The following is a 22836-nucleotide window of genomic DNA, read 5'->3' on the forward strand; positions in this document are numbered from 1 at the left end:
AAGGGCGGTCAAGTCCCTTAAGGACAACAAAGCCCCGGGGCCAGACGGTTACATAGCATCCTTCTATAAGACATTCCAAACCCACCTACTACCAACAATGAAAAAAGTCTTGGAACTTACCCTGTTCACTTTGGCCTTCTGAACGATAATTTGTTAAACTATACTTCTATATTGTGAAACAGGAGATTAAATATGTTATACAAAAGGGGAAAAAAACATGACTGAAATGTGTACATGTCCTGATATAAAAGTGAACTTTCATTGCAGTCAGTAATAAAGAGTTTAAAAAAAAAACAATGAAAAAAGTCTTTAACCACTGCGAGAAAGAGGGGACGATAACACAATCCATGATGGAAGCAAATATAATAGTCATACCAAAGGAAGGCAAGGATGCACAGCTCCCCCTAAACTACAGACTTATCTCTCTCATCAACACAGACTGTAAGATTTATGCCAAAATCCTAGCCACAAGACTGAACAACGTTCTACCTCACCTGATTAACAACACACAGGTAGGCTTCCTTAAATCACGCATGTCCCAGACTCCTTTGCCACGTCCTAGACCAATCACCCAAATCGAACATACCAGCGGTAACAATCACGCTAGATGCAGAGAAAGCCTTCGACAGGGTGTCCTGGCATTTCCTAGAACAGTCTATGCGAACATACAACCTAGGAGATAGCTACATTAGGAAAGTAATGGCAATGTACAAATCGCCCAAAGCACGGATAGCTATTAATGGTACGACCTCACATCAATTCAATCTACAACGGGGGACAAGGCAAGGTTGCCCTCTATCCACCGCCCTATTTCTCTTGGCACTTGAGCCCCTGATTAAAGATGTCCTGACCATTAGGAGGATAATGGGAATTAACATCAATGAAGAGACAGCTAAAATTGCAGCGTATGCAGACGACATACTCATAATAACAGAAGACCCAGAAAACTTGATCACGGCCCTTATGGCCACCATAGCGCGATACTCGGCCCATTCCGGATACAAACTAAACAGGGACAAGTCTGAATGCATGCAACTCAACATACACACATCCAGAGAGGTAATAGGAGACTCTGGTCTAGTCTGGCAACCTGGGTTTGTCAAGTACCTGGAGATCCAATTCGGGAAGTGCCTGAAATCCACTCTTGAATAAAACGAGAAACTAACCCTAGCAAAGATCCAAAAACTACTATAGTCCTGGTCTCCTAAATTCATCACGTGGTGGGGAAGAGTAGACACAGTCAAAATGATGGTCACCCCAGTGGTCAATTACCTGGCCAGCCTGCTCCCTCTCACACTCTTAGACGAGTTTCACCGCAAGATAGAACAAATGATAAATACATTCCTTTGGCGAGACAAGAAACCCAGAATAAGCCTACTAAAACTAGAGAAGGGACAAGGAGGTCTAAACGGGCAGATTTCAGGACATTCCAGACAGCTTTTATAGCTAGACAGGGGATGTACTGGATCCTCCCGAACCAGTCTTACACACCAACATGGCTCAAACTTGAGATGGCCATACTAAACAATACGGACCCAATAACCCTCCTCGCCGCAAACAAACAAGCGCTACTGAATAGCCCCGTGCTAAAAAACACTAGAAACGCGCTACTCAAGGTAGACCAGAAACTCGAACACAGTATTAGAACCTCAAACGGGGAATCGCTATGGGGTAACGCCAAGATAAAATATAGAGGGAAACCGCTAGACATAGTCTCCTGGAAAAGGCTAGGATTCTCGGTACCGGCCCAACTGGAAGACGGGGGCAAACCCCACACTTTCAACACCCTAAGAACAAGACATAACCTACCGGACATAGAACTTTATAACTTTCTCAAAATCAAAACAGCCCTAACAAAATCAAAGATAACAAGAAGCAAACCCTGGATTATTCAATACAGTGAGAAGTTAAACAAAGTGGGCCACATGGTATCACACATATACAAACTTCTCCGACCCAAATACTCAAAGCTTAACAACAAAACTAGTGAGTACTGGGAATCACAACTGGGCACCACACTCACCGAGCAGGACCTACATACCCTATGGGCCTCCCCATCGAAAAATATGATATCCCCGACATTAGCACAAACAAAATTCTGGCTACTGCACAAGACCTACTGGACTCCAGCACGCTTGGCATCGATGGAACTAAGGGAGAATGACCGCTGCTGGAATTGTGATTTGGAGAAAGGAGACTTGGCACATCTCATCTTCCATTGTGTTAAGGTTAAAAAATTCTGGGAAAGGGTACTTGCATTCATAAACGAGACACTAGGTTGCACGCTAAAAGGCGAGTTTGCCACTCTCACCACTGGCAAACGTGAACACACAACAAGACAGACACCTCCTAGACTTTCTATTAACAGTAGCTGCCAAATCAGTGCTCTCCAATTGGAAAGTGAGCTAAAAAACGGTGATGTATCAAGCCCTGATCTTTTGACTGGGTAGGAGTGTTCTGCTTAATTCAGATACTCTGTCCATCACCACCCCCTTTTGAATCGTTTTGGTCACCACAAGTGTGGAAGGGTATGCTCAGACATGAGTCCCTTGCTCACTGCACCATCAGGATTCAAGCAAGCCGGGCCGAAGACGGCTGTAATGCCAGAAACCGGTCCCCGGAAGCTTGTTTCCTTTCCAGTAAAGAATTGGCTTGGTAGTTTGGTCTGCCCTGTTCCCATGATGCACTGGGCCAGGGTCAGACTAATTTGCATGTAGCCAGGTTCCGAACTGGGATGGTGCAGTGAGCTAAAAAACGGTGATGGATCAAGCCCTGATCTTTTGACTGGGTAGGAGTGTTCTGCTTAATTCAGATACTCTGTCCATCACCACCCCCTTTTGAATCGTTTTGGCCACCACAAGTGTGGAAGGGTATGCTCAGACATGAGTCCCTTGCTCACTGCACCATCAGGATTCAAGCCGGGCCGAAGACGGCTGTAATGCCAGAAACCGGTCCCCGGAAGCTTGTTTCCTTTCCAGTAAAGAATTGGCTTGGTAGTTTGGTCTGCCCTGTTCCCATGATGCACTGGGCCAGGGTCAGACTAATTTGCATGTAGCCAGGTTCCGAACTGGGATGGTGCAGTGAGCTAAAAAACGGTGATGGATCAAGCCCTGATCTTTTGACTGGGTAGGAGTGTTCTGCTTAATTCAGATACTCTGTCCATCACCACCCCCTTTTGAATCTTTTGGCCACCACAAGTGTGGAAGGGTATGCTCAGACATGAGTCCCTTGCTCACTGCACCATCAGGATTCAAGCAAGCCGGGCCGAAAATGGCTGTAATGCCAGAAACCGGTCCCCGGAATCTTGTTTCCTTTCCAGTAAAGAATTGGCTTGGTAGTTTGGTCTGCCCTGTTCCCATGATGCACTGGGCCAGGGTCAGACTAATTTGCATGTAGCCAGGTTCCGAACTGGGATGGTGCAGTGAGCTAAAAAACGGTGATGGATCAAGCCCTGATCTTTTGACTGGGTAGGAGTGTTCTGCTTAATTCAGATACTCTGTCCATCACCACCCCCTTTTGAATCGTTTTGGCCACCACAAGTGTGGAAGGGTATGCTCAGACATGAGTCCCTTGCTCACTGCACCATCAGGATTCAAGCAAGCCGGGCCGAAGACGGCTGTAATGCCAGAAACCGGTCCCCGGAAGCTTGTTTCCTTTCCAGTAAAGAATTGGCTTGGTAGTTTGGTCTGCCCTGTTCCCATGATGCACTGGGCCAGGGTCAGACTAATTTGCATGTAGCCAGGTTCCGAACTGGGATGGTGCAGTGAGCTACTAAAAAACGGTGATGGATCAAGCCCTGATCTTTTGTCTGGGTAGGAGTGTTCTGCTTAATTCAGATACTCTGTCCATCACCACCTCCTTTTGAATCGCTCCAATTGGAAAGACACTGCCAAAGTCACATTTAAAGGGTGGCTGAACTGGGTGACCTACCTGAGAGGAGCTGACATGACAGCGCTAAGAAACTCGCCTTGGAAGAATCCCAACAGAGGGATGTGGTCACCCCTCGACAAAATCCTATGTCACTACGAACCCCCATGAACCAAAAAGAAAGAGTAGTAGATAAATACCTGATATTTCCCAAGGGACCCACAGTAAGAGTGGCTAAAACAGAGTAGAGGAGCTGAATAGAATGGGGGTGAGACAGGCGCCATACCCTACCACCCACAACAAGCTGAATGTCACCCCCAGATTGTATACCAGCACCTACATGTTCCATGTTAATTGTCGCACCGCCGTAACCTTGTATATTCGCCGCACACTATGTTTTATGTTAAATGTTGCAAGGCATAGAAACAAGGAAGCGATGTAATATTTCATGTGTAACAAAGATCTAAATACCCTAGTAGCCTGCCACCAAAGGCTAGGGGCCTTGTAACAACAAAGACTGCGAAGGTTAAATGTTTAATGTCGTCATATTTTGTAAAGGTGAAAACTTCAATAAAAAAAAATATATATCTAACAGATGAACAAGTTATTCACTTTAGGTAACTCTTTCTGGTGGATATTCGAACTGAAGATTCTTCACCGCTTGCCCTCCTTCCCATACTGTGGAATGGACTTTCATCTTTAGTTAGATTTGGCACACTCTTGATCTTAAGCTCTCAAGTCACTCCTCATTTGAAGGAGCAAAAAAACACTTGAGAACCTATAAGTTTGCTATGTGATAACATCCAGATGCAGTGTCTGGTAGTAAACCACCTGTCCGCATATCAGGGCTTTTGCAAGTTTTCAAATCAAGGCGGATGCCCTGGAGGATTCACAAGGAAGTGTCTATGAGAAAGAGCTTTACCAAAGGTAGGTAACAATGTTTTACGTGGATCTACTTGAAAAGTTTAAAATATTCTAGGGTTGGTTTTTTTAGGCAACTGAACAGGGTGCCATTTCAGATGTGTATTTTTATTCCATGTAGCCAGACACAGAATATTTGGATTTAATATTACTCTTGTTTTTTCTGTTATTTGCCTCACTATTTTATTAAAACTGTAAACCGTTTAGCCACATTGGGGTTGTAAAACAAAATGAGCAAGATTTTTTCACAAACTTTCTGTGTATGTGTGGTAGTACCCACTTCCATGTTCTGATGGCATTATAACCATGCTGCTAAACAATGTATTTTAAAGCTAAATTGGTCTTTTTAGCTCTACCCGTTGAAGTTCTAAAAGCACTTAGACTACTGTGGCCAAGGTTGTGCGCTCAGCCCAGGTACCTCCCTAAAGCTGTGTGGCCTTCTGCGTTCTGCAATTCTGTAGGTCACTATATTCCAGGAAATGCCACGTTTCCAGACTACTTTTAGTAGGTCTCTGGTTTCATCTAGAGGTGTGTGGCCAACTGTCCAAAGAAACAGGTTGCTATTGTGATTGCAAATTGCATTCCAACCTCTTTGTAATCGTGCAATGCAACCTATGTAGGTTGTGTCCCAAAATCTCCAGTCAGAGGAGTTTGCTTAATGAAGAACCTAATCAATATTTATTAGCCAAGTCACTATTTGTGACCTCTTGTGATTGGCTCCAATCATTGATGGTTTAAAGGCAACTGGTGTTCTTTAAATGAACCTGTGCTGTTTAAAAACCTGTTTTCCATTTGAGAACACATCGAGAGGAACAGCTGTACTCTTCTGCCTGCTCCTCCAAGGATGAACAGCTGCTGTCCAACATGGTCAGCTTCCCTTCATTAATGGGTTATCATCTTCTTTGAGGAAACAGCACTTACCTATGGTTTGCACCCGCAGCTGTGGTCACAAACCATTGATACCCCTTATTTGAATTTGTAATTAGGAGGGGATGCCCCTTAAACGCCCCCTCCTAATTGTGATTTTGAGTGTGTCAGTAAACCACTTATGAAATTCGGAAACGATATCCAGAATTGTGGTAGGGGTTTGGTAGTTATTAAAAAGGCTTTTTGCGATCACAAACCCTGTGATTTTTGCGAATTGTAGGGTTTGCAATTGAAAAAAATGGCTTCGCTTATTTGGCCCTTGGTAATGTTTTGAGTTTTGGGTCTATGCTGGTGAAAAAAATGGGCTGCATAAAACCTGGGTAAAGCAGAATCCCATGATCCTGCTGGGTTCAGGCAGCCACTTAGTCTCTCAGAATGGATAATGGATTAGTAGTAAAGCGGGACCAAAACTCCTACAAACTAGACAATCTCAAGAGAGCTAAAAACTGTATCGGTGAAGTTTGGAACTTTGCAATTTTCATTTTTTCAACAAAAAGTACAAGAGCCCTGGTTCGCTCACAGCACTGTCCATCCACAGAAGCAGTTTCCATGTGCTGCACCACACCTAAGAATCAATTGATGCTAGATTTTCAGAATACTCTGCGAGATGCCGCCTTGCAGTACTTGTACGGTTATTTCTTTTTTGACTGTATTCAACAGTACATGTTAAACAGCATTGAAAAGTAATGTATGTATCTGATTTGGTTTGCAAAATAAGTGGGACATAATGCAAATGAGTGCCGCAGTAGGCAACTTTTAAAGTAGAGACTGTATCTGCAGTGTCGTCTTTGAAGTCTTGCCGTGCCATAAACTGATGTTTGCTGTATGCTCCTCCTGATTTGAAATAGATGAAAGAGAATGAACCTTTAATCGCCATGGTTCACGCAATGATTGAGAATACCGCGCTAAGACCACAACTGTACCAGCAAGTAAGGTCTTGGAGAAAGAATTGCATTGCTTTGATCATCTGCAACATGTTTTTCAGTACCGGTGTTTTTTTCCCTTGCTCTTTCCCAGACTTCCCCATAACATTGATGTGTTGTCTTTCTTTTTGATAATCACAAACCATTCACGCTTCCCTGGATGCCGCTAACCCGCCAGCATGGCTTTGCTGAGCAGTTTTCTGTTGCAAAGTATTGCAGACACTTTTTTGTGTGTTTGTGCGTTATATTTTGACATTTAGTAGCTTGTGTATCGCCATCATTTGGCACGCATCTTTCACAAGGCAGACAAGTAATTATTTCCTTATGCTAAATTACTATTTCGTCTAATCCATGTGTACATAAGTGTAAGCATGACAGCTTTTCTTATTGAATTAACTCTGATTGTCTTTTACTTTTAGGATATTGATATGGTGTGTTAGCCTTGCACCTCCCCCGAGATTAATTGTTTGTGTTACTTGAAATGTTTTAGTAAGGTATTGGCGTCGTAAGAGGAGTTGGTTAAAAATTTTATATAAAGTAGTTTGTCTTAAATTGGCTTTTCTTTTCTCACACGCTTTCGTAATTAGTGCTAGTGTGTTGACACACATTTGATGAACTAGTGTGCAGAATTCAAGTAAAGGCGGTGGGATTACAGAGTGAAGGAGCCCTGCGACCCAGTGAAATATTAATATGAACAGTCTCCACCTGAGACAAATGCATCCTGTTAGATCGGAAGGAGATCAAAGTTGTTGACTTTGGCAAGTCAAATCATTTGAAATAATTTGCATAAAATAAGTTAATAACAGTTGACATGAACGTTGTTCTATAGGCAACAAAGTATGACTCAGATCACTGTATTGGATAGTTAATTAGAGACGATTACATGTTTATAGCACTAATCTCTTATTAATATTTAAGGATCACATTGTGGTAGAAGAAAGAACTCTGGGAACTACCAACCCACTAAATTAAGGAATGCTGTGACAAAATAGGAATTTAGAAGTATGCAACCTGGGAATATGCACCAACACTAACAAGTTCGTCGGGTCCATGCTAGACTATGATTCACTCCAGGTGTTCCTTTTTTGTTGCTTTGCCATTGGGGATGTGTAGTCTTGCTTTATATCTTTATAAAATCTTAACTACAAATCACAGAGTGCAAAGAAAAATGGGCTGGATGATTTCATTCATGGACTTGGAAAACTTGAAAACTCTAATATAACATATTCAATATTCAAATCTTTATTTCTTCAGTAAACGATAAAACAGCAATAACATATTCATTTGCATCTTGTCCATCTAGTCCTCTATGGAATGCAAAAAACTGTTGGATTTTGCCCTTCGGGATTTCTGTAGAGGATGTATTAGGTGTGATACAGCGTACCGCCAGCCAGATACCGCCACAAACCAGTATTTGCTTTGTTAGGACAATGTATGTCCTGGGTGAATTGTTTAAGGAGCAATCATGCGATTTAAAAAATATATATATACTAAAGTATTTTTTCCTAACCTGGTGGGCCTTTTAGCTATTGTCTTTCTTGTTTAGTGCGCAGTTTGTGTTTTTGTATGGATTAATTTATTTCCTTTGTTTTGTTGATAAGCTAAACACGTGTTTTCTTTGGCTATATGTAGGTAGTCTCTGCTCTCATTTAGTTTCATTTTCTGTATCTTATAATGGCGATTGTGCAGGCTGATTTGCTGTTGAGCCCTATCTCTCCCCAGTGACGCAAGCACATGCATCTCTTCTTTATTGTGAAGTTGACAACCATATACCTTACTTTTACTTAATGAATTATTGGTTCTGTGTACGTATTTGTACTTAGGTGCGCACTGACCATTGTATGGACATTTGAAGTTTGATGTACTGCATGTACACTTAGGCTTCAATCATTGAACCTGGGATACTTTGTGAGCCATTGAGATGCAAGACATTTACTTTAAATATTGTGTGTGCATTTGTGTTTCTGTGCGCTCACTTAGGTTACTCTGCACCCAAGAGGTTTCTCTGTGAGTACCTGCATTTGTTTACTTACTTTGGGTTCTCTCTGCATGCACGTAGATTATTGTGCTATCATGTTTGTACAGTAACAAAATTTGTTCAAAATAACATCTTCTTTCTCATTTCACTTACCACAGTTTTTAGTGTCTTTTTGCTATGAGGAGTGTGCTTTAAATGTGTACTTCCTTGCAGCTATTGAATTGCATACACATCTAAATGTCTCACGCTTTGGCATGCGTTAGCTGGTGTTATGACGAAATAAACAAAAAAAAGACTAATGAAATCGGGCAGACGAATCTCATTTTGGGACATTAGTCATGTTGGCAAAATAACTTTTACGTAATAGTCGAAAGATTTTCAGGGAAAGGTTATATTGAATGGACGAAATTAAGAAGGAGACATCACAGAAAACAAATTAAAAAAAACAAGGCATCAAGGAAACCATGATAAGTAGGCAGAAGAGGGCAGAGGGATGGGAGTACAAAAAAATAAAAACGAAGGACAGGTCTACATCGCCCTTAAGGGGAAGGGCGAGGAGAGCAGAACAGGGGAAGGAGTAATTCACAGGCGAAGGTACAGAACGTAAAAAATAACACAATTGATGAGAAAAAGGAGGTTTAAGGATAGAAACCTCTCTAAAAATAGGAGGAAGTGAGAGAAAAAGAAGGAAGGGTAGCGAATGAATAAAAGGAGAGGGAGGGAGGAGTTGAGGAGGTGCATGGGTGCCCCCATTCCTTATAAGTAAAAGGGCATTCACCAGGTTGGTTTCCTCACCCTATTCAAAGCCATCTTTAGAGAAAGCTCATCATAAAAGGTTCAATGAAAAATATTAATCGGAATCAATTTCTTCTTGTGGATTTTCCATTATAGTTACATACAACCTTCTCCAATACCTGCTTCCTGTCAAATATTCTCGATAATCTGGTTCAAACACATATTTCCTACCTTATCCCCTCTAAAACTGACAAGTTATATGACACCGACCTGCCCCGATTTCCAAGTTGCATATTATTAGTCCTTCTGAATGCCTTAATATATCCCCTTAGATCATGCAGAGGGCGAGCTATTACGCTGGCTTTGGGAGCGGCTAAGCAAGTGCTACTGGCCAGGTGGGGTAGAAAGGACGTCCCAACGAGGTTAGATTGGCTACGTAAGTTATGGCAAGTGATGGGAATGGAAAAGATAATGGCCAGCATATCACAGAGACTCCCCCGATTTGACAAAACTTAGAAATCCACACTGGAATTATTATCCACTGAATTTAACAAGCTTACATGCCCCATGTATCTCCGTGTGCTCTGATGTACCCGAGATCACAGCCAAGATTTTAAGACATCCCCGTGGCAGGAACGTAAACCGCAAGAAGATGCCCATTAGTGACATACGATAATAAACAGTGCTGGCCCTCTCGCTCCCACTTTTTCTCTTCCTCTCTCCTTCCTCTCCAGTCTATACCCTCTCTTTAATTTCTTACTCTATGTTTTCCAACCGGCCGGTAGGTTGTAGGTGGTGATTTTTGTTCTGAAAATACAATAAACAGATGGTAACCATAAAACTGACAAGTTGTGAGGAAATACGTCGTTGAGATAGTAAATGTCCACTTTAACCAAATAGAGCATTATAGTCTATCATCTTATTAAAAAAAGGTTGCTGCAAAACAGTCTAGTATTGTCCTACAAAATGGAACAGAGTCGAATCATCTCAGGAAGTCATCAGTGCACCTTTTTATCAATATGTAGTTCAGAAAAAAATAAAGGTTTCATAAAAATTGACGCATATAAATATTTTTGTATGTTGGTGCCATTTTACTACATGGACACCACTTCTAGCTGAAAAAAATGTGCTTCACTGCAAGTACTGCATGTGACATCCGATGGGCTGAAGGCCTTCGTGAATCCGTAAGCAAAGGCCGAGGAGGGAAAGCTGCGTGTAGCAGTCGTATTGGGTAGTTCCTTTTCTAAATCAGTCTGTTTAAGAGTAGAAGAAAGGCCGGCTAACTGCCAGCTGAAATTCAAGTACTAGTTATTTTGATGTTCTCTCAACTTTCGCCAACCAATTCTGTGAGGAACAATAGAGGGGCTTTGGCTCTGCCCACATGCTGGGAGTCCAGAGTACATGTTTTGTTTGAGCAGAAGTTGTCTGATTTTACACAAAAAAGTGCTTGCTCTCCAAGCAGCTGTGATCATTTGTTTATATATCCTGCTGCCTGAGTTTGAAAGTGTCTTAGATAACTAGAAAAATGATGGTGTCTTTCTGTGGCAGCAGCACAGATAAGAGTTGGGCAGTCACTAACCTACCTGGATAGTTAGGTCTGGCATGAAGGTTCACCTCACCGTTACCCTTATCCAATATTATTCTACAGTACAAATTGATATCCAGTCCCATGCTATTTAATTGTAATGCCTGACATTACCATACGAAATTCCTTTAAAGCCAGACCTAGTCGCATTGCCAATGCATGTCTGAATATGAGTATTGACACAATCGCAGACATTGTCCAACCTTGCAAGTAATCTGGTTTGATTCTGGATTCGAGGAGGAATAGTCGGCAGCTGACAGCGTTTTGTGGCACTTAATGTTTGTCTTGTGTGGGTGGATGTTGGGAGAAGAGATTATTGTTCCCATGTATTGTTATTATGGTCAATTATTATTTTTTAAGACTGTCACTTGGAACCATGTTAGCTGAACTAACGTTGTGATGGTTGATCTGGCCTTTCAGTACCATAAATTGTTGTCAGCTTCTTGTACACCAGACATGCTGGGGATCATGCATGTTGGTTGCTGTTTTTCTAGTCCATGATTGAAGGTGTACAGATAGGATCACAAGTTATAAAGTGACTCTTAGATAGAAGGCCTCAACAACCTGGTTTTATGTAGTTAGTGCTGACAGAATACCCCAATGAAATAGGCTCTATTATGTCCTGAGAGGTAAATAACTGTTCATCATATCTGCCAAGTTAAGGAATTAAAGTTGTGTCTGTGTATTATTCAGCCAAATGCACCAGTAAGATCATCATCTACTACTGCATCTACTACTGGTCTTTGCTTTTACAACAGTCACAAGCATGCCCCTTATTTTCCACAGTTATCTTGCGATCAGTTATAAATAACCTATACAGCAGTGTGGAAACTACTACGGTTGCTACATGGTTGACACACATTGATCGGAGCACCCTGAGGATGGAACAAAGTGCTACTTAGAATTCACAAGCAGGTTCATATATCTGCAGGTCAAAATTCTGTTGAATTGTGAAAGGAAGACAACAAATAATCAAGAGGTTAAAGTTGCTGTGAGGGGAAGTGAAAACTGAGGTTCAAGTGAGTCCCTTCTCTTTATATCAGGAAGGCAAAAGATGACGCTCACCTTGTTATGCCTTGTGACAACAGTGCTGAGCAGGCTGTTATATCAATGAAGCAAAGGGAGTTTTAAGAATAACTTGCTTTGTGTTTTTTCCTCCACTTAAGTCACCTGAGTCTCATCAGTGTACCAACAAAAGCTGGTCAGAATACAAATTAGATCTGCCAAGGTTTGGAAATGAAGTAGGGTAGCCTATAGTCTAGACCCTCCATAATGCCCTATTTAATAGCAATTTTAAGACTTTTACTTTTCTAGCTTGTGGAAGCCACATTCGCAAGAGGTCCTATTGTATCATGTGATTCTATGGTTTCAGTGTGTTGTCTTTGGTATCAAACCGTTTACTTGAGCAATAACTTTGCCTCCAGAACCCTTCAGTAGGTGAAGAGACTACATCTAGTGAGATTGTGCCTCTCCATTGTCTTCTATAGTACATAAGGGGTCCTTGACAGGTACTTCCCAGTTCCTAAAAAAATGATAGTGAATACTTCGTAATTTGCAGTAAATGTTCTCTTATTTCACTCAATAAAACTGTGCTCTGATATTTCATTGTTCGTAATGCCCCCAAATAACGTGAATATGTACTGGCAAGTTCCTCCTCAAGGCGGCCTCCTGTATATTCCTAGGATTTTCCTTTTTCAATGCGTAAAAGGGAAAAGGGCAAGAAGAAGGGTTATATCTTACAGCTTGTTTACTTGTTTGTAAGGTGGGACCTAAAGAAACTGTTGAGAACGCTGTCTGGTTTGTTGCTAATCAGTCCTTCATTTATGATGAAACATGCCTTCACGTGTCTTGTAATATTAAAGTGCTTGTCCTTCGAACATGAACCTATCCTGCAGCATTTCCTTACTGACCTCCACATGTGCGGGTCATCTAAGGAAACCAAGATGGGATCATGTGCTTGTCCTGGCTTCATCTATAGCCAGATGTTTTGGGCTGTTAATTTTGAGAAGTATTAGCACATAATAATTCCTGACATTTTTAAGGTAATCTATGGCCTTATGTATCACAAATCACGTTGCAAAATGCATTTAATCGGCGGTTGTAGCCTGTGGTAGGTCTGTTGTTTTAAGTCCTAGCCTATAGTTTTACTCTTTAGCTTCGCCTGTTATGCTCTCCAAATTTGTAGATAAAACACACGCTTAGGTGCATTTATCTTGAATGCAATTAACATATTTGGTATAGGCCGGCATCAAATTTTACAGAGCTGTGCTGTGAAAGTGCTGCTGCTTTTTCATATACCAAATTCATGCTTATTTTATTTTGTTACAATTGTCAGTGCTGCTACCGTGGTTAAGTGCACCCGCTTTTATTTTAAATGGCCACGCAATGGTTTTGCATGAAATGTGTGCACGTTATTAATTTAAAAATTGTGACTGTTAGTAGTTTCTTGGGCTGTGTTTGTGCCGTTATAACCTGAGCAAGAAATGTTTGCAACTAATGTTCAATTTATGAAACTGAATGCGAATTATAACTTTGTTAACTGTCAATAATTGAGAACTAAGCCTCGATATTGGACACAATGCCTGATTTCATGTGTTTTGCCTGATTTCCTAATTAGAGAATACTGTGTTCAGAAATTTGAAAAATTTGATTTATGTTAACTAGAAATAGTAGTTCCTATACGCAGGATGTGAACTGTTTGTCCAGTTTTTAGTTGTCAGCTGTTTACAAAGTTTTCTTTGTTAATCGATTGGCTTAAATGGTACAAAAGATATTACATCAAACAATTCACTGACAGCACACTGTAAAAGTGTGAAACATTAACAAACTCCCAACACGTTTATCAGAAGTGTGAAAAGGTTCAGTGGCTCTGCGTGGCAGGTTAATCGAGTATGTATGCATATTTATGTTTATGCAGCAGGAAGCTAACCATAGAGGCCCGGAGCACTCTGTTCAATTATAAAGTAGTAAGTTAGGGCAAGAAAGACATCCTTATATATGGAGGATCCTATACCTTATGGTGTCAATAGTCTAAGTAGTTAAGAGGAGGATCTGCATTGGAGTGGAGTTATAGAAACTTTGGGTACAGTAAAAGAACACACTATCCTCTGGTCTTTTTCTAATTACGTGTCATTATTTCAAGGCCGGCGATGTCCTAGCGCCAAATGTTTCATTCACCACTGGGGATCTTGTCTTGACTGACAGCAGGGTGCTTGCATGCCGGGTTTGCAGGGGGAGCCAGCACAGGTCCTTGGTTGTGCGGGTGATTAGTTTGTAGTTTCTCAACACGCTAGTGGTGCAAGGTAGATTGCGTGGGTGCCATTGAGAATGGCATTACTACAGCCAGTGCTAAAGGCCTGGTTCTCTTTACCAGTCCTTAACTTATGTTTTGGAATGGGTGCTTTGAATTAGCAGAGAAGTTAAAGCAGGTAGCAGGCTGTCTGGGTTTCCTATCTGATTTGCAAGTTGAAGCAGTGATTTCTGTTGATGTAGAATTTAAGGGATTTCATGGCTGGTGAGTTGGGGGATGAATTTGTCATGGGTTGTTGCTTTGAGCTGTTCTTGTACTTGACCTTGTTAGTCATTTGCAATCTGGATAAACTGTGCTTTCAAACGGGTCTAATTTCAAGGATGTATTTGAATATCCAGGCTTGGAGGGTAGATATGCAGTTTTTTCAGTGGTTGATTTCGCTGCCACATAAGCTCTTCGTGTACAGCAGCGTGATCACTGTGTACTGTTACATTTTGATATTTTCTTGCTACTCAGGAATCCATACAAATATTCCAGTTGGAAATTCAACATGACTACTGAACCTTGGGGTACGCTGTAGATCATAAGCATGCATTTTGATCTTGATGAGTTCACTTGGTTCTATTGATCTGTTAGAAAGACAACCCTTTGAGATTCTGTTGAAGCCCATACACAGAGAGCTGAGAAGAGTTAGGCTGTTGACTGCACAGAGTTACAGAGGATGAGGAAATGTGGATTATCATTGTCTGTAGTGACGAGCAGGATGTCGCCCACCACTTGAATTGTATCTATCTGTGTGGCCTGAATCCAGACTAGTTTAGGAAGAGGATGTTGGACTTGATTTCCTTATATAGCTAGTTTGCGACTATCCTCTCAGTAATCTGTCAGAGGAAGTTGACAGGTATAACTGGCTGATAGTTAGGGTTAAGTTTGGAGTTTTTCAAAGTAAGAAGAATATTACCACCTTCAAGTGTGTTTGGGACTACATCTTGTGCAAAGGAGGAACTGATGATATTTACGTGCACTTTGAGTGTTCCACCAATTAAAGATTCCATCACTGAGGATGGAGTGTTGGATGAGGTTTGATGGAGTTCGAGAGTGGCCAAGTAGAGAGTGATAGTAGAATATACCCATGTTTGTGTTTTTGAGATGCCATGTCTAGTTATTGATGAACTTCCCGATCTTGTCCATTATTTTATTAAAGAAAAGGGACAGCATATGACCCTTGTATGCGGAATGTTCGGTTTAAAGAATTGAAGGGGGGATTAATTTGATGTTTGGTGGCTATGAAGACTGATCTTCTATTGTATCTGCATTGAAGTTGTTCCTGAAGTCCAGTTCGTTGGACTTCAATTATGAGATTTTACCACCTAGAGGAAGGTGTTTTCTGGAACTGTGACCTGTGCCACTTGTTCTCGTGCCTTCGGATGGTGCGTGTGCTCATTTTCACCTCTTGGTCGTACCAGGGTGCAGGGGTCTTTGGTTTAGAAGAGCAGGTTTTCCTCGCAGTATGTGCATATGATAGCAAAGTGTGTGAGGTTGATGGAAGTTCATGTATAAATGTATTGCGGTGTGGGGCGAGGGGTCAGTCTTGCTGTGTTCCCCCAGTAACCCTTAAATGAGGCTCAGAATCTTAAAATGGGAAACGGTATTAAACTGTATGACCATTTTAGCCGTGAATTAAAGGTCCTTTAGCAACATCGTGTACGAAGCTTGGGTGAGCATATTTTGCTGCAAGTAATTCGTGTTTGTGTCCTTGCTTTCTAAAGTACCTTCATGTACTTTAAATGGAATACTCCTTTTTAAGCTCACCTTCTCCAACAACTCCTAAGGCACCTTGTGGAAGGAATTACCAAGCTGCTTCATAAAAGCATGACTACTTCTTAATCTTCTTTTATGCTTGCTCACAGTTAATCCTCTTGTCTACCCTTTGTTACACGGTGCATTCATCCATCATCCACGCAGAGGAACTGGAAGAATAAACAGCTTGAAAATTCAAGCCACGGATCTTAGTTTTACGTCTCTTCAAGCTACCTTGTAGGTTTTTATTTCACACTGAAAAGAGTATATGATTTTAAGAGCTATGCTTTGAGCAAAATTATGAAGATCTAAATATCGTCATAATATCAAACAATGTAAGTCAATCTTAGGCGAACTCGATATAAAGTAAATAAAAATAAAAAGTGGTTACCCTGGAGATTAATTTGTACAGCTACGCACAATGCTTGATTGCTTTTCACATTTATTCATTGTGCTCATGGAGTGACTGAACCTATAGTTTTTCACCATGGAATAGATTCGGTGCCTATACCTATGTTTACACACACATCTTCGAGTTACTTATTGTTTTTTTTTCTCTTTTGTAGCTAACGAAGGACGACGGCAGAGGTACTCTGTACAAACACAGACCGGAAGAAGCTGATATTGATGTACGTATTGAAGTGTGTTTTTTCTCTTGGTGCAGTGTGTTTTAGCATCTTAACGAGCGGATGATTTGGTGGGAGCTCTGCGGTGATGGTATAAAGAGCCAAGTGCTTTGTGTGGTGTATATATAATACAGCAGACATGGTGTTGTCAGTGCATTACAATTGTCATAGCTTGTGAAATGAGAAGACCTCTGTAATGTATAAGAGCGAGTTAGACTATTGTTATTATTTTGAGTGATTTTATAAAGAAAATGATTTTGCTTATTTTCGGCAGATTTCTTTGGAAAACATTTTGGATATCATTAACATGCATATAATTCGGTGTCGTGGAAGTAAAGCTGTATTGGTCTTTAAGTGGCAGTATTTCGCTTTTTTCCCGATGGTTTTTTTATTTCTTTGTAACCACATCATTTATGCTGTTGTATTTATGTAGCAGAAGCTGAGGAGCAGTAGTTTGCTGTTATTCCTTGGGTATTTGGGGGACTGCTTAATAATTCCAGATCATATGCATCAATTAGAACTGTGCCTCTTGAGCACATGTGTGCATCACCACTGTTATTTATTGGCTTTCTGAGATGCGTGGCTTATACATTGATTATTGTAAGAGGATAATCTGTATGCTGGCCGGTAACGTGCTGAGCATAAAAGTGCTGTTGTCATTTTGTTCAATTGCTGGAATTGACTGAAATCGGTCTGTAAATTACTTTAATGTGGACATTCCACTTAACCTGTACACCCTGTCATGGTATGCTTACAATAAGTGGTGTTAGCAAACAATTGGGCCACTTCTAGAGTTTGGTTCTGTTCATTCATGTTTAATCTTAATCCTTGGACAGAGCAAGTTTAACAAGAAAGGTAAACGACATTCAGTATGGCTGAATGCAGTTGATCAAGATGGAATACAGAGTCTTTATACCCATGCAGATGTACTAGAACGATTTTTAGAGTGGGTGTGATGTTCAATATTGTCACCTCACTAAACGTCTAGGTGATATTTAACAGTGTTTATTTTTATAGTATATAAATGCTGCCAGACTAATCCTCTTCAACGTATTTTTTGTATTCTTCTTTCTCTATCGAAACGCTTACAAGTATCAAAGGGGTGCTGCTGCACACACCACACCTAGTTCTAGCGCCACTGGTTTCATGTCTTTATTGTGTTGGCCCCGGCATTTAACCGAGCATCTAGTCAATCAATTGAAGGGCTCTCAACGTTGGAGGAGGAGAAAAGCATGGCTATTTCAGCTTTATACAACAACATCTCTGTTCAGCCCATCTTTTGGTATATCTGTATTCTGAGTGACTAATGTCACTCATCAGTTTGTTCATTGTCAGCACATGTCAAAGCCTAGTGAACCACAGGGCAAAGGACGGTGCCATCCTCCTCCTCCTTCCAATATATAGTCACTCGTTGCTTTATTTGGCCCAAGTCATAAATCTTCGGTTATTTATTTTTATAGACTGGGTCAACTTTACTCTTTCCAGTCTTCCACACTTCCAAATAATCTCAGTCCTAGGGATCTAATCGAGTGGGTTTACCATTTAATGGGTGGCAACAATTGCATATTGGTAACCACCCTTTGTGAGACTGTTAGATTGAAGACAGTCTTTCACATATTCATTTTACAGATTCAAACCTGATGAGTTCTTCTAGTATTGTAGTTAATGACCCCTCAGGATCCTGTCTGGGGCAGTAATAAATCTACCTCAAAGAGGCGCAGCGCTGGGTGCTCGCTGGCAAAGGGTATGCCTTTGATCGCTACTAGTGTTCTGGTTTCTAAGGTCATGACTCCACCATCAAGGCAAAGAGAAGGATGGAGATCAGGCAGTCCTCCCTGGTACTCCAAGGACATCCAGATGCTGGCCTTAATTTAAACCGAAAGTCTTTTGTGGTTTTTCCCCCACTCTTTATTTATGTAAGACTTCATTGAGTAACCCTCAGCTTACCAGGCCAAATGCCCTTTCCACATCCAAGGACACCTAGATTGCTGTGAAATTGCTCTTTTGTGCTTCTGAACCAGGTGCACCAGTGACTTGACATTGTCACTGCCCTGTCTTTGATTTATGAATCTGGCTTGGTCGGGATATATCAAGCCCGGCAGTCGGTTTTTTAGCCAAATGTATTTAATTGTTTTGCATCAATATTTAAGACTCTATATGCCTATGGGTGGCTTCTAAGGCTTACATATGAGAGTCACATCTGTGGTATGGGTCAGGCCTGACACTTGTGTGTAAAGGTTTTAAAAAGGTTCGCTAACGGACTTAGTACTTATGGTAAAGTTTTGTATAGTCGTACCTATCCAACCATATTGCTTGGTACAGACTGTTAGTTTTCTGGGCTCCCCTTATTTTCTTTCCTTCTAGTGGGTCTCTGTGCTCCTTTGTGAGAACTAGCTATGTGCAGTCCTTTAAGTAGGCGCGGGTGACCTTATTACTCTTTGGGGACTAGGTCTTGAAATCATCTGTCTGCTTGCTTGTCTCGTTCCTGATCCACCCATGAGCTATCCGGGCTCTGTATTTGGCTTTTTGTTTTGGCCTGCTGGTATCTTTTTAGCCAACCCCTCTTGTTTCCTTACTCCTAGAATACTTGACCCAGGCGCAGTTGGGCATCCCTGTTCACCCTGTGGACATTAACTGACCCTTTACCTTGGCTAAACATTGTTGGTTCTTCCAGAGGGCTTGTGTTTGTCCTATAATATTAAGGCACTTAGCTCCTCTATGAGTTTGTCTTCAAGGAACCTCTTTAACCTTGCCACCCCATTGCCGTGTCTCTAAGCATCTCCTCTTTTAGTTGCCTAGAAGGTGTTCGGCTGCCATGCCTATTGCTGTCCTCATTTCTAATAGTCTTGAAGTGTCCTATACCGTAGCGGGGCCAGTCTTCACCTGGGGTTTGCCCTGAAGTATTCTGTTATTCCTTTTGCCGTTTCAGACCAAAGGACCAGATCCATTCTGATGATGGCCCTTTACCTTCATCTTCCACCCCTCAATGTCTTCCCTCCCAACTCCTATGGTCTTTCCATGTGCACAATCTATGTACAAGTTGTCTAACATATGGATTCCTGCCCTTAAGTTGCAAAGGGAGCTGGGCATAAAGAAATAGCTGATGTGTGTGTGTTGTGGACGCCTGAGCAGAAGGATTAATCAGTCTCTTCCAGATGGAGATATTTACTAGCATCTGACAATCTCAGGTTCGTCGGTTTTGCTGTTTAGTTTCTGGGTCATGGTACCTTCACTAGAGCCAGCAACCCCCTACATCTACCCAGAGTCCCCAGGAGAGCGTACAGTAAAGATTTTTGTGAAGTTTTAGAGGTTTCTAGGTTTATGAAGACATAAGGCTGTGTTGATTCATGATGTAGGATCTCTTTTGATCTTTGTGTCCTTTTCACCAGCGTAGGTTTTACAAAGGATCACCACTCATGTTTTCTTTGTCTCTTTGAGGCCCAGTACATGTTATGGTATAACTTACCGAGATAACCTGAATAGATAATCTGTTCAACAACAGACACACTATGCCCTGTTCTGTGCTTTTCGAAGACCAAGTTGGACTAGGCACAAAATCAGTTCTGGCAGAAATGGTCAAACCATCCCCTCTCCTTTCCTCTTATTTCTAATCACATTCACTATCTTTTTCTCTTTGTCCTCAAACCTCTATTGTGCCCCCCGTCCCTGGTCAAATTGTATTGAATCTGTAAATCACTATCCTGTAGTGTGCACTGCTTTTCCAAGCAACATAACACTATTTATTTTAATGTACAATGTTGAAGGAAAGAGGCATGATAAATATGTGGGAGGAGTTGAGTCAATAGAATGCTTTGTTTGTGAGGATTCACGCATTGAGCTTTCTCAAGAATAGGAAACTGATGTAAAACTGATGGACAGCAATCACCAAATTTTTCTGCTAAGATGCGAAATTGAATGGAATTTTTTGCTACAAAATGTTTATTTTTATACAGCAAAATCTTAATGCTGCATATGCTGGGATGGCAGTTGGGCTGTCCTTTGGGTGACCCCATGTTTTTCAGATGCTGTAGCACATCTTCCGTTGCTACCACCCGGGCTACAGTGTTAAGTTTCCCAGGTCCCTCCCCACACCACACTGTCGGCCAGATTTGCCTGAACTCTTTTTCAGGGTTCACTGGCTCCATACTCCTGCTGTTCATCATAGTCCCCTAAACCCAAAGTGCTTTATGTCTCAGCGAGGAATCTGACTGCCCTCTGCTTCCACTTTTCCAAAACTTAATGTGGAAAGGTTGGCCTGCAAAGTATTCGTTCCCTTGGCAGAAGCCCCCCCCCCTTTCATAGGGTAATCACAGAGCATTAGTGAAAGAGTTGGATTTTGTTCCCCTAATAGGCCACCACTTCTTTCCTTCTGACATGTTGCATAATTGTTTATTTTCAAAGAAGTGTAATATTGTCAGAATGTCTGGTGTCATATCCCTTTGATGTCCCATGGGATTCACTGTGTGTGTGGTCTAGTTTGATTGGTAAGTCATCTGTAAGGTCCTGGACAGCATGAAGGAGTATTCAAACAGCCTCCTAGTTGCCATCTCCCCCACATCCTTCAGCTCTCCTCTGATTTTTCCACCTGTAGTGGTTTTCAAGGTCTTCTGCTTGGCCTCCAATTCAGTATTCTGTTCCTCCAGGGCCTGGATCTTTACCAAGTTGTTTGATCTTCTAGTCTTGCATCCACCACTCATTCTGGTCTGTCAGCTCTTCTCCCCAATTTGAACACTTCTACACATAGTCTCTGCTGGCAAAAATCTGATAGACTTCTAGCTGCAGATTCCTTACCTTAGAATATCTCAAGGCGTCAGACTAGATTCGGGAGATTTTTAAGTAGTGCCTCTGTGCGCCAGTAGGTTGTGTCGTTTTCTTCTAAAGTGACATGCTTGGTACCTATATAGGACCACTCTGGCACACTGACGTCAGTTCTGTTCTTTCCACACCAGATAGCGCTGTTCCAGTCTGGGTTACCCTCAGTAATTTTTTGACTGGCTTTTTTGCTGACTTTTGTTGAGTCTTTTTGAGAGTTTTCTCTCCTGTTGTGAGCATGTCACCCAATAAACTAGCTGGTTTCAAGCTATGTGGGGCCCTGTCACAGACACATGTCTGTGACTGACCTCCCCACCCCCCAACTTGGTTAGTTTGTGGTGCTTAGAACATGACCACAACTCCAAGACCTTTGACAACTGCTGCACCTTGCACCCAAAGGTGATAAAGTGATCCCCGCTGCCTGATGTCGGACCACCGTACAGCGCTAAAGTTCTCTGGCACACAGAAGGTCCCGCGGTTGTCTGAGGAGCTGCCCCCGGCGTTCGTAGTCGCACCCCAAGTCATCGGGAACTCAGGTAAGTCCCACAAAAACAAAGGAGCTAAGAAGTAGAAGTGGTCTTCGACTTGACTGTACCCTTTGAAGTCGATCGAGTGGGAGTGTCGGCTCTCCAGGCATCACACTTTGGCCGATCCGATGCTAGGTTCTGCTCTTCACTTCCCTCATTTTCTGTTAGCCCCGCCCAGCTCAAATAATTTTATGACACTATGCACCTCATATTTGGATGGCCTGCTCTCTCTGGGACACCTAAGGGCCCAAGTGTTCAGGAGGGGCCTCCAGTTAATCCCTTCCATCAGGTTCACTCACCCCGCCAGTCAGGCTCCATTGATCCCTTGCTGGATCCAGAGTGGAGCAGCCAGTGAGACAGAGTACTTCCTCAGTACCTGCTTCAGTGCCGACACCTCCAGTGCCACTGACGCCCCCACCTCATTCCCAACTTTGACACAGAGCCAGATAGGCGTCTCTAGACGCCTGTTTCAGCGCGGACCAGGACCATTCTCTTCACTGCGGAGCTATTGCCTTTTACTCTTGATAGGATGGGAGAGTAATGAAAGGGGTCTGAGGACCCTTATGGTTACCAGCATATCTTAGATGAGGAGGGCAACTGGTAGGAGGAACAAGCAGAGGCCAGTTGGCTTGAAACTTCATCTGACACTGGATTCGTCTCTCCTCCTACCAGAGTCTCTTTCACTGTGGTGGTATGTAGGGCAGCTGATGTCTTCGACCTTCAGCAGCCCTCAGTGGCAGCAAGACAAACATTTTGACAAAGGTGTTTCAGCCGCAAGTTGCCTCTCCTAACCCCTACTCCCATTTAATGAAGCTCTTACTATGTCCTACCCAGGGCCTAGTCCAAGCCCTAGGGCCACTGGGCATAGGATAGTTGCTCGCCACC

The 22836-nt window shown here is 42.1% G+C and overlaps 1 protein-coding gene across 11 annotated transcripts in view; it reads left to right on the plus strand.

Moving 5' to 3' along the window:
- Window positions 1–22836, plus strand: part of PLEKHA5 (pleckstrin homology domain containing A5) — a 1381245-nt gene that overhangs the window by 1105185 nt on the left and 253224 nt on the right. For 6 of the 11 annotated variants that reach the window (XM_078674042.1, XM_078674045.1, XM_078674039.1 and 3 more), the window contains one exon: window positions 16553–16615. In XM_078674042.1, coding sequence (XP_078530168.1) covers window positions 16553–16615 — 63 coding nt within the window. Of the gene's footprint in view, window positions 1–6563; window positions 6645–8618; window positions 8646–16552; window positions 16616–22836 lie in introns of all 11 variants that reach the window. The other 5 variants (XM_078674034.1, XM_078674035.1, XM_078674036.1 and 2 more) reach the window with 2 other exon arrangements.

The sequence above is a fragment of the Lissotriton helveticus genome, chromosome 1_1 (assembly GCF_964261635.1).
Source record: "Lissotriton helveticus chromosome 1_1, aLisHel1.1, whole genome shotgun sequence".
In the NCBI taxonomy this organism is placed as follows: domain Eukaryota; kingdom Metazoa; phylum Chordata; class Amphibia; order Caudata; family Salamandridae; genus Lissotriton; species Lissotriton helveticus.